The following is a 12,308-nucleotide window of genomic DNA, read 5'->3' as shown; positions in this document are numbered from 1 at the left end:
ATACGGTCGTGGTTTCCGTTTGCTTTCCAACGGAATGTTATGAGCTGCTGAGAACAACACAATAATCAAATCGAAAACATCTTAAGAAATGTCTGTCAGACCGAGTTCGACCGAGAATCAAAATTGGTATCACCGCGGTTAGACCTAGATTAACCGCGGTTTTTGTTAGGGCCAGGTTTAGGATTGGGTAGTATTTGCGGTTTGCATTTTATTAACTTGCTAACTTTGTTTAGTTAATTTCCGGCTTGCTTTCTAAAGATATACTCACCGAAAACCATATCGTTCGTCGTTGCGACAATAATCCTGAAGCAAAACTGTCAAAACACTCGAGCTTTCGATTTGGCATGCACCCCCAAGTTACACGTTGAAGTTTACCATGAAATTAAGCGCGGAAACTTATAGAACACGCCATATTAAACCGTTCTTCTTGACTAAACTTTGTGGAAGCTATTAAGTGAAATCTGACTTTCAAATTTTTGGCACGATATTTCCCCCAAGAGTGATATCAATGGAACGCTCCTTTATTTACTACAAAACGTAGTTCTCATTGAGCTTTTATCTAGGCGGGAGAATCGCGGTCTCAGTTGCGCAGGTTGTCAAGCAGGTGGTTGGATAGTGAATATAAGATTAGCGATTTTATTGGCTAATCGCTACACACGTGGTCCAATTCCCCACTACTAATTGGCTCGCACAGAACAAACATTTAATGCGTGGTTAAATACGGTGGGCGGTACTACGATAATTGCTGAAAGTTATGTGTTGAATCCAACAATAAACAATATAGCTATAACTAAAAGCGATTAAAAAGGGATAAATTTGTAAAGTGAAACCAACGCTGTCATGCAAGAGTGGAAACGCGTAAAAGGGAGTCTAGTAACTAAAGGAAAGTAATGATAATGGTAAGCCTAAAGCTGTTCGAACAGTCAAATTCAATTTCTGAACACCGGCCAATGAAACGCTCCTTTACTACAAAACGTAGTTTTCATTGAGCTTTTATATTGGCGGGAAAATCGCGGTCTCAGTTGCGCAGGTTGTCAAGCAGGCGGTTGGATAGTGAATATAAGATTAGCGATTTTATTGGCTAATTGCCAATAAAAGCCAATAAAATCGCTAATCTTATATTCACTATCCAACCACCTGGCTTAAAAAAGGTATATCAAAGGACAGAAGGTATACGACGGAATTCCACAATTACGTCATCTCTCACGCGTTCATCAGCCTTTCTAACGCAACGGCTGCGTTTAAAAATGGTAACAATCGTTAGAAAAACAATGGTGAGAATCAACCAATACCACGGAATGTTATGTATAAACAGAGTATTTAAAAGTGTGTGAACGGATAGACATGCTTATATAGTCGACAGAAATACAGACAGATTTATTTGTCTCGACTGAGAACATGCAAACAAACGAGAAAACAAAACAAACAATATACGAAAGTCCCTTTAATATAAACATAATGTCAAAGAATATATTTTTCGAAGTTAGTAAATTAGTATTGGCAAAAAAGCGTTACCATGCACTTTTCGAAAAGTTTATCCCCTTCTATATAGAAACGATAACAACTTTTTTGTTCTTGACACTGACTATGCAACTAGACCCAGTCCTAAAACTACATGCTTGAAACTGTTGCAAGGCCAGGTGAACCCTCCCACTTGATTCGAAACGACACGTTATCGTGTTCATATCGTGTTTTCAAATGAATTCAGGTCTTTAAACTGAACGTGCATGAACTGCTGAGAACAACACAATAATAAAATCGAAAACATCTTAAGAAATGTCTGTCAGACCGAGTTCGACCGAAAATCAAAATTGGTATCACCGCGGTTAGACCTAGATTAACCGCGGTTTTTGTTAGGGAATAGGGCCAGGTTTAGGATTGGGTAATATTTGCGGTTTGCATTTTATTAACTTGCTAACTTTGTTTAATTAATTTCCGGCTTGCTTTCTAAAGATATACTCACCGAAAACCATATCGTTCGTCGTTGCGACAATAAACCTGAAGCAAAACTGCCAAAACAATCGAGCTTTCGATTTGGCACGCACCCCTTAGTTACTCGTTGACGTTTACCATGAAATTAAGCGCGGAAACTTTTAGAACACGCCATATTAAACCGTTCTTCTTGACTAAACTTTGTGGAAGCTATTAAGTGAAATCTGACTTTCAAATTTTTGGCACGATATTTCCCCCAAGAGTGATATCAATGGAACGCTCCTTTATTTACAACAAAACGTAGTTTTCATTGAGCTTTAATCTTGGCGGGAGAATCGCGGTCTCAGTTGCGCAGGTTGTCAAGCAGGTGGTTGGATAGTGAATATAACATTAGCGATTTTATTGGCTAATCGCTACGCACGTGGCCCAACTCTCAACTACCAATTGGCTCGCACTGAACAAACAATTAATGCGTGGTTAAATACGGTGGGCGGTACTACGATGTTTGCTGAAAGTTATGTGATGAATCCAACAATAAACAATACAAGGTGTCTCAAAAAAAACGCAACCACTTAAATATGCAAGAATATTAATATTGTTTGGGTTTGCACCACAGTTCAGCTAAAATGACTTTTAGCATTTTGAATGAAGGATTAAGAGCCATTTTCAATTCCAAGAGGTGTTTATCTATTGTGCTTTAGAGCTGTATTGATGTCTTGCATATTTAAGTGGTTGTTTTTTTTTTGAGACACCCTGTATAGCTATAACTAAAAGCGATTGAAAGGGGACAAATTTGCATACTGATATAACAAGTCTGCGTGTTTCGTAACATGAAAAATTTATTCTTTCTGGGGTTTGACTAAGAGCAAAATTTCGCTGTAGTTTTCTTAAACCAGTTTGGCATAATTGCCGATAAATGATTTAAACGCAATGTTATTTGTCGTCAACGTATCTAGAAGCATAAAAATGAGACTTATTTACTTATTGCCGTATTGAGTATTCTTTGTCTTAACTTATATTACATCAGAGCCTGCCCACTTCGTGTAATCGTAGCCTGATTTCCACATTTTTTCAAAGAATGCGTTACTTGGCAACGATTCCATTTCAACGCCATAATCTTCGCCGGGCCAATCTAATTTAATAGTTTGCAAGTGAAACCAACCCTGTCATGCAAGAGTGGAAACACGTAAAGGGAGTCTAGTAACTAAAGGAAATTAATGATAGTGGTAAGCCTAAAGCTGTTCGAACAGTCAAATTCAATTTCTGAACACCGGCCAATGAAACGCTCCTTTATTTACTACAAAACGTAGTTTTTATTGAGCTTTTATCTTGGCGGGAAAATCGCGGTCTCAGTTGCGCAGGTTGTCAAGCAGGTGGTTGGATAGTGAATATAAGATTAGCGATTTTATTGGCTAATCGCTACGCACGTGGCCCAATTCTCAACTACTAATTGGCTCGCACTGAACAAACAATTAATGCGTGGTTAAATACGGTGGGCGGTACTACGATGTTTGCTGAAAGTTATGTGATGAATCCAACAATAAACAATATAGCTATAACTAAAAGCGATTAAAAGGGACAAATTTGTATACTGATATAACAAGTCTGCGTGTTTGGTAACATGAAAAATTTATTCTTTCTGCGGTTTGACTAAGAGCAAAATTTCGCTGTAGTTTTCTTAAACCAGTTTGGCATAATCGCCGATAAATGATTTAAACGCAATGTTATTTGTCGTCAACGTATCTAGAAGCATAAAAATGAGATTTATTTACTTATTGCCGTATTGAGTATTCTTTGTCTTAACTTATATTACATCAGAGCCTGCCCACTTCGTGTAATCCTAGCCTGATTTCCACATTTTTTCAAAGAATGCGTTACTTGGCAACGATTCCATCTCAACGCCATAATCTTCGCCGGGCCAATCTAATTTAATAGTTTGCAAGTGAAACCAACCCTGTCATGCAAGAGTGGAAACACGTAAAGGGAGTCTAGTAACTAAAGGAAATTAATGATAATGGTAAGCTTAAAGCTGTTCGAACAGTCAAATTCAATTTCTGAACACCGGCCAATGAAACGCTCCTTTATTTATTACAAAACGTAGTTTTCATTGAGCTTTTATCTTGGCGGGAAAATCGCGGTCTCAGTTGCGCAGGTTGTCAAGCAGGCGGTTGGATAGTGAATATAAGATTAGCGATTATATTAGCTAATCGCCAATAAAAGCCAATAAAATCGCTAATCTTATACTCACTATCCAACCACCTGGCTTAAAAGACAAAATCAGCGGTTTGTTTCAACAGCCGTATTCATGTGTCGAAATCACTGCGCTGTATTAAATTCCTGGAGGACCGGCTCGTTATTTTTTGGTAACTTCCAGCCATCTTTTTGTCCGAAAAACATGGCGGACTTGGGCGGACTTCGCCCTTCTGCGCAACCGCAGAAGCTCTGCTGATGCCACATGGTTCCTTTTGGCCATGGCATTTACCACTGACCGGGCTCAATTATGAGCCCGCTACAAGGGTGTTCTCCCCCCTGGATTTAGTAGACAACAGGTTCTCCCCCCTGGCCTTTATAAAAAAGATTTCCCGTGAAAACTTGTTTCGTTTTTTTGAAATATAAAGTCATGAAAACATCAATAATTGCATTTTTTTAAAATATAAAGCATTTTTTTAAGATGAATACAAGTCGTAGACGCTGTTATTGCCACACAAGAACAAATACATATTAAAACATACATATCAAAAATTTGTGGACAAAATTGAAGATTTTAATTCTGACACGAGCTGACAGAGGTTTTTTTATTTTTTCATTATTCATACATTCCTATAACAAATGCTTGAACTTTTTGGCACTATTGTCGGACATTTTGGGGACAACTGGATATTTATGTACATCAATTAGACTTTTTTGAACACTACATGAACTGCAGAATTACTGAAAGTATGCAATCAATGTTTTCTTGAATGTCGTCAGGACAATATATCTAGTAGGTATAATCCAAAGAAACAGAGGCCAAAGCTCAGGAGAAAGAAAAAACTGAAATTGTTATAAACCGGCTTACCTGGATGCTATAAAATAACAGCCGAATGAGAAAAATCATTCCCCCGATAAGTGAATTAAGTCATTCACAACGTCAGACATATAGAGCACAAAGCTACGTCTCCTTTCCATTTGTTGAACAGGAAAAGAGGAACACTTTTATCCTTTTTATATGAAATACAAAAAATATATACCGAAAGCCGAAAATATTTTCATAAAAACCAGGAAGGAGATGGACACAGTTTTTCACCTTGTATCGCGGTATGTCAGTGGTAACCACCATGAGCAAAAGGAACCATGTGGCGTCAGCAAAGCTCAAAATCCGCCATGTTTTTGCGGACACGATTTGGCCGCGAGCCGGTCCTCCAGGAATTTAATATAGCTCAGTGGTCGAAATACTCTCGAATGCACGTGCATGATGACAGGCAGAATAGTATCTTTCAATATCGCTGTTGTGTTGAATGATGTAATGCACTCGGGATCTTTTTGGCTCATTCTTACAATTTTTTAGGTTATACGAAACACGTAAACTTCTTATATCAAAATAAAAAGATTTTCCCACATTTATTCGCTTAAAAGATTTTCCCACATTTGTTTGCAAAGTTTTGCTGCAAAATTTCAAGTGGTGCGCAAATATAGCTATACGAAGTAGGCAATTTTTGTATCAATTTTGCATTACGAGTTAATTCTTTTCGGAAATCCCATTTTTATCGCCGAAAGTCCATTAGTAGTTGGGAATTAGCCAATAAAATCGCTTGTCTTCGTGATCATAAATTATTAACCATTCAATCACCTGCTTGGCAAGTTGCGTAACTGAGAACAACCAATTAGTAAATTTAGAAATCGGACCACATGCTTTGTGATTAGCCAATAAAATCGCTAATCTTATATTCACTATCCAACCACCTGCTTGACAACCTGCTCAACTGAGACCGCGATTTTCCCGTCAAGATAAAAGATCAATGAAAACTACGTTCCGCAGTAAATAAGAGGCTGTTTACATGAGCCCGTTTACCCGAGATTCAACGAAGCGTGAGAGGACTTTGAGGTATTGAAATAAGTTTTTATGACACCAAACAAGCACATGCTATTGTTGTAGTGATTATACGACTGCCAGGATCATGTTATCTGCTCATTTCAATACCTCAAAATCATCTCACGCTTCGTAGAATCTCGGGTAACCGGGCTCATGTAAACAGCCCCAAAAGGAGCTTTTCGTTGGCCGGTGTTCAGAAATTGCATTTGACTGTTCGAACAGCTTTAGGCTTACCACTATCATAAATTTCCTTTAGTTACTAGACTCCCTTTTACGCGTTTCCACTCTTGCATGACAGCGTTGGTTTCACTTTAAACTCTTGCTTCAAACAGCAGAAAAAATAAATTTTTCATGTTACGAAACACGTAAACTTGATAAATATATATTGCTTATTGTTGGATTCATGACATAACTTTCAGCAAATTTCCGGAAGTTTTAAAAACTACTAAAAACCAAACGAAATAAACATCTTGAATTTCATCATCATGAATGTGAGTTTCTCTTTCTTTTTGCATTAGGTGACGATATCTTCTTCCACCCAATTTTGCTTTTTGGGTCAATCCGTTCTGTTTAACCACAACTTGCTTCCTTCCCCTTTGTCACCCACATCGGCGGGATTGCAATCTGTCGGAACATACAGCCCACTCGATTTCAGTTTTGGACTGGATCTTTTCCTTCACTCGGTGTCCCCAATTGCTGCTTTGCAAACGTTTACTCTTCGGAGTCAGTTGTCGTGCCTTCCAATTTTAGCTTATTTGAATGCCATTCATGAAGAGTAAATGTGGCATCGTTGAAGATCGCGAATCGATCGCATCGTCTTTCAACTTCTGTGCCGCCTTAACCGTTGTCATCCCGCTAACTGAATCGTCAACATACACGGTGGGGGTCAACGAGTCCAATCGATAATTTTGCAGTAGAATTGAGGCAATACTGCTAACAAAACTGGTTCACTCTATGCCAGAAAAAGTCCAAGATATTTTGAAACGTAAAAGAGGTTAAGAGGTCATACAAAATATTAGAACGGCGCCAATTTGGACTCAAACTTTTGAGCCTCACTGTAAGATCTTCCCTAATTCAGACGAATTTAACCAAGGCAATTGTAAATAAACCACTCGTTATTTAAAAATTAATACACAGTATTTGTAATTGTAGGACAAGCAAGAAAGTAGCGTCTGTAGCGACGACAAATAGCCTCGCCATCTCGTGTCCTCATTCAACAAATTAATTCTTGAAGCATTCCTTTCAGCATAATATTGCTTTTATCTAGCAGCCTTATCTTCATCACTCACAATTCGAGCCTCTTCGCCTTGCGACATAAAATAAAATAATTGTGCCCCAGAACTTGTCCGTCTGTAATACAACGCGCTAATATCGCATATATCATTAACATTCCAAAAGTTGCTCCCCCACTGATGGAATGTGTTGCTGCGCGGAATATATGCGCAGAACGGACTTTACATCATCTTTAAAATGTTTTGACCTAATTACCAAAGAGGTCACTTTTCGTAAAAAGTCAGTTCGGTAAAGATAAGAGAAAGGGAAACAAATCAAACAATGAACATCTCCACATGCAGAGGAAATGCTGTTTATCCACGGCAAGCGCAGAAATGAATTAACGCTCATTAAGACATCACGGCTTAATGCCTTGAATATAATTACAAACAAGATCTTTTGTTTTGTATATTGTACACATGCAGTACAGCTACTTCAATTAGGCCAAGACCGTGAGGGCAATACAAATATTTACCACATTGCGGCCAAATTTGTTGATCAAATAAAATTGGAATATTCCTTCATGTTCTAAACAATGCCCTATCTAATAAGAGTGCTTTTCCTCTAGGCGGAATTCCTCTAAGCGAAGAATTAAGACAAAGACTAGACTATTTTTTTAACCCAACCACATGCAGGTCGAAGTTTACACGCGGGTGTTTGTAGTGAATGTTGGTCAATGTTTTCTTACCATTCGGAGTACATTTTAACAATGTTACCATCCCCAACGTTCCACCAAATGATAACGATCTCCCGCCCTTATTCCGTACTTTATTATTCGGATAAGCCCTCGTAAAAAGTCCGTTGGACAAAATGTCCGTTAGCAAAATACACGTTCGGTAAAGTGTCTTTCCGCAAAATGTCAAGGTACTGCAGAATTGAAATCCTCGCATATAGGGCTTCTCCCGGTTAACATAATACCGAAAACGTGGCTGAAAAGCTTCCAGAGAAGCTCTCTTTTATTTTAACAAAAGTACACAAGTGCTCTACACTAGAACTGGAGCAAAAAAAAAGCTGGAAAACGTGCTTAACAACTAAATTTTCCTAAAGATTGATCAAGACAAGATCAAACAACACTGCCAGATTTTGATCATTACAAAATGTTATCGTCATCGTCTTCAATATGAAAATCTTTGGAATCCAACCAGTTGCAAAACTCGTCAAACAAGATATACCCTCCGCCATTGGCATCGATCTTCTTGAATTCTTCTTCAGCATCATTAATCTTTCCAACCCATCTCTTGATTTCTGGTTCAGCATTCACAAATTCTATTAACTCGATTCTGCTGTCTTTGCTCGCATCGACGCAGGAAAATGCCATGTAACACTTAAAGGATTGTAGAAGGGACTGAAGGAAATACCTGAATTCAGGTTTCTCGACGTAATCATCACCTCTCCTGTAACTTGATTCCTCGCTGTCCTTAGCCAAGGCGAACGCTCTTTTAAAGGCAGGTTTTGCATCATAAAAAACACCGAGTTTCGGCTCATATCGCAATCCCCTTTCAACCTCAAAAAGCGCGAGCCGACCATTTTTAATCACGTCAAATTTCTTAAACAACTCCTTGCGTTCATCTCCCTCATCCGGACCTGTTGGAAGTTTTTCATTGATTTCAGCCCAATTGATTTCCGACATACATGCTTCTAGAAAGAAAATGTATATTCAATACCGTAAAAATAATACACAAAACTCTTAATGTCTACTATTTCTATGTTATTTTTTAGGTGATGCGATTTATTGTGTAGTATCCTAGCTCCATTTTCAAATAAAGGGCACTCTCAATAGATTTGAGCAGCTTTGGTTAAAATATTTGCATATAGAGGTAACACTGCCGGAACCGGTTGGTTGATCAAGCAATTTGAATTTTAATATAGGGATGCACTAATCAGTCAAACCTTTGTGACAGCTCTATTCATCGAGGATCATTATTTCCATCGCACCAGGCGAGTCGCCGGTAAAATGACTTAAATTACAAAGCGAGCCTAATCTATGAGGTTACGCCTTTTATTAAGCCTGGGGCCAGTTGTTCGAAAGGCGTTTAGCTTAAACGGTCGATAAGCCAAAGTTTAAAATTACTCTCATAGTCATGCTTCTTGTGAATGACTAAATCTGCATCCTATGCATTAAATATTAACTTCCATTGTCAATTAAGCTATTTACATCGAAATATTTCAGCTCAGTTGAAATATATATTTTTGCTTTCCATTTTGCTTTCCAAATTTTTCCGCAAACCGCATGCGCCGTTTCAAATTTTATTGAAAATATCTCTGTTTTCGATTTTGCGATTTATTGTGTAGCATCCTCCATTTTTCAAACGCATTAAATTGTATTATGATTATTCTTAGCGATGTATTGAGATAAACTTGTTCTCTTCGAAACAAATTACTTATATATAGAGACAAGGTCCTTGTGGTTGGGCCGCAATCATTACGATAATAGAAAATAGTAAAGATTATACACAGCGGGACCGAGGCTGGAGTGATATTTATATATTCATTTTTTAAACAAAAAAAACGATTTAAAAAGGTGATGGTTTCACAAGGGGAAAATGACAATTAATGCCGTGCAAATAAGGAACATTACATGCCATTGTAGTTAATTTACATGTTGAGAGATTTGAGTAAGGGAAAAAATTGAGTATCTCCATTATTGGGATCAATGAAACAGCGTTTCACAGCTTTCATTAGCGTGTGTTGGTTAGATTAACTAGCATTGTTAATTCGAAGCGTCAAATATATCATCGACCAAGATATTGAGCGTGGTTTAAGTACGTTCTTTCAATCAAATAGTTAATTCTCGTCCGATCAGATGACATCTCAAAGACAAAGTGGTAGCTCACTTTAACACTTAACTTGCGATTTCTGTGCGAATACTTGACCGATTTTAACAAAAATTGAACCATTTTAAAGAGGAAATTCTCCTTATAGTAGATCAATATGTTGCCAATTCGCTATGATATCACTTTAAAATGCATGCGATTTATTTATTATTCAATATTACACATCAAAGCGGCCTATTCTATAAAATATTGGTGTGAACTTAAAAAATACTCGACTTTCCAGATAGCTCGTATCGCCAAATTTGACAAGTTTACCATCTCTATGCAAATGGGCTCCCTTCCCTCATAACCATTAACTAATATTGCATCCAGTCTAAAATAAACTCACCGCACACTTTTTCGTTAGATATTGCAACAATAAACCACAGGCAAAGCACTTGAAGGTTAAATTTGAGCATCTTTTAGGCAATAGTCGACGGTGAAGGTTACTATGAAGTTCAGCGAGGCGCTTACTCGTTGCAATGCGTTGTGTATCATCAAACCGTGCACTTGACTGAACCGCCGTGTGACCAGATCTGGTAGTTTTTAAAACCAGGTTCGGTCCAATGCACATTGACAGCCCCGCTTGACTTTAATTTTACCATATTTATACAAGGTGGGGCAGTCTCAATAGATTTGAGCAGCTTTGGTTAAAGTATTTGCATATATTGGTAACACTGGGGAACCGGTTGGTTGATCAAGCAATTTGAATTTTAATATAGGGTTTGCTCTAATCAGTCAAACCTATGTGACAGCTCTATTCATCGAGGATCATTATTTCCGTCGGATCAGGCAAGTCGGTAAAATGACTTGAATTACAAAGCGAGCCTAATCTATGAGGTTACGCCTTTTATTAAGCCTGGTTTTCAAACATATCTAAATTAATTTATTTCATTTGCACACCGGAAAATCTTTCGCAAACGACATATTTATGCCCATGCATGACAACTTGCGATTAATATACCTATATGGTGGTGAAGCATATGTTTTTTCGACGATATTTTTAACCATAGAAAGTGTAAAAAGGTGATGGTTAATTAAATTCCGTACCGATATTGGAGCAGTACAAGCGATTGTGTAAATCTACTTATTTACATGTCGAGAGATAACTAAAGGGAAACAAATCAAACAATGAACATCTCCACATGAAGAGGAAATGCTGTTTACCTATGGCAAGCGCAGAAATGAATAAACGCTCATTAAGACATCACGGTTTAATGCTTCGAATACAATTACAAACAAGTTCTTTTGTTTTGTATATTGTACACATGCAGTACAGCTATACTTCAATTAGGCCAAGACCGTGGAGGAAATACAAATTTTTACCACATTGCGGCCAAATTTGTTGATCAAATAAAGTTCGAATATTCCTTCATGTTCTAAACATGCAATGCGGAATTTTTCGATCGAAATCGAAGTGTCTTGAAATCAAGCGTAGAATTAAGACAAATACTAGACTATTCTTTGAGACCAACCGCATGCAGGTCCAAGTTTACACACGCAGGTGTTTGTAGTGAGTGTTGGTCAATGTTTTCTTACCATTCGGAGTACATTTTAACAATCTATCCCCAACGTTCCACCAAATGATAACGATTTCTCGCCCTTATTCCGAACTTTATTATTCGGACAAGCCCTTGCGAATGAGCTTTTTTATTACAATGCTTAAATCTTATACCCTAATATTTAACATCTCGAGTAGGTTGCCTAATTACACATGCAGTCTATATATATTCAGTGTAGACTTTAAACATTACTCGACTTTCCAAATAGCTCGTTTCGCCAAAAGTAAAAAGTTGACCATGCATCTCAGCCCACACCCCTCATAACCGTTAATAACTTTCCAGTCTAATTTAAACTCACCGCACACTTTTTCGCTGGAAATTGCGACGACAAACATCAGGCAAAGCACTCGGACGTTAAATTTGACCATTTTTTAGCAATAATCGACCGTTTACCGTAAAATTCAGCGAGATCCTTACAACGCGTTATGTATTGTATCAAACAGTGTGCTTGACTGAGCCGCAGTGTTACTAGATCTGATATTTTATATACCATGCAGTTTCGGTCGAATGCACCTGACGGCCCCACCTGCATGAATTTAATAATTACGAAATTTATACCAGGGGAGCGGCAACCTTGGTGAAAAATTTGCATACTGATTTTATATGCATGTCACGATGGTGAACCGGTTGGATTGATGCACGCAATGCTCTAATCAG

General features: G+C 37.9%; 1 protein-coding gene across 2 annotated transcripts; it reads right to left on the bottom strand.

The window, feature by feature from the left end:
• Nucleotides 1-8,206: 8,206 nt before the first annotated feature.
• On the bottom strand, nt 8,207-12,099 carry LOC114520894 (flagellar calcium-binding protein-like). 2 transcript variants are annotated; one of them, XM_028541238.1, is made up of 2 exons: nt 11,950-12,099; nt 8,207-8,914 (listed from the first exon to the last, which is right to left on the bottom strand). In XM_028541238.1, the coding sequence occupies exons 1-2, from the start codon at nt 12,017-12,019 to the stop codon at nt 8,367-8,369; spliced, it is 618 nt and encodes a 205-aa protein (XP_028397039.1). In that variant the 5' UTR covers nt 12,020-12,099; the 3' UTR covers nt 8,207-8,366. The 2 variants fall into 2 exon arrangements, with proteins under 2 accessions (XP_028397039.1, XP_028397038.1); XM_028541237.1 differs by lacking the exon at nt 11,950-12,099 and adding an exon at nt 10,439-11,929.
• Between the last annotated feature and the right edge of the window lie 209 nt (nt 12,100-12,308).

The sequence above is a fragment of the Dendronephthya gigantea genome, unplaced genomic scaffold (genome assembly GCF_004324835.1).
Source record: "Dendronephthya gigantea isolate DGI-Jeju-01 unplaced genomic scaffold, DenGig_1.0 000018F, whole genome shotgun sequence".
Taxonomy (NCBI): Eukaryota; Metazoa; Cnidaria; class Anthozoa; order Malacalcyonacea; family Nephtheidae; genus Dendronephthya; species Dendronephthya gigantea.
Note: the sequence above shows the minus strand (reverse complement) of the source record. Positions and strands in the feature narration are given on the sequence as shown.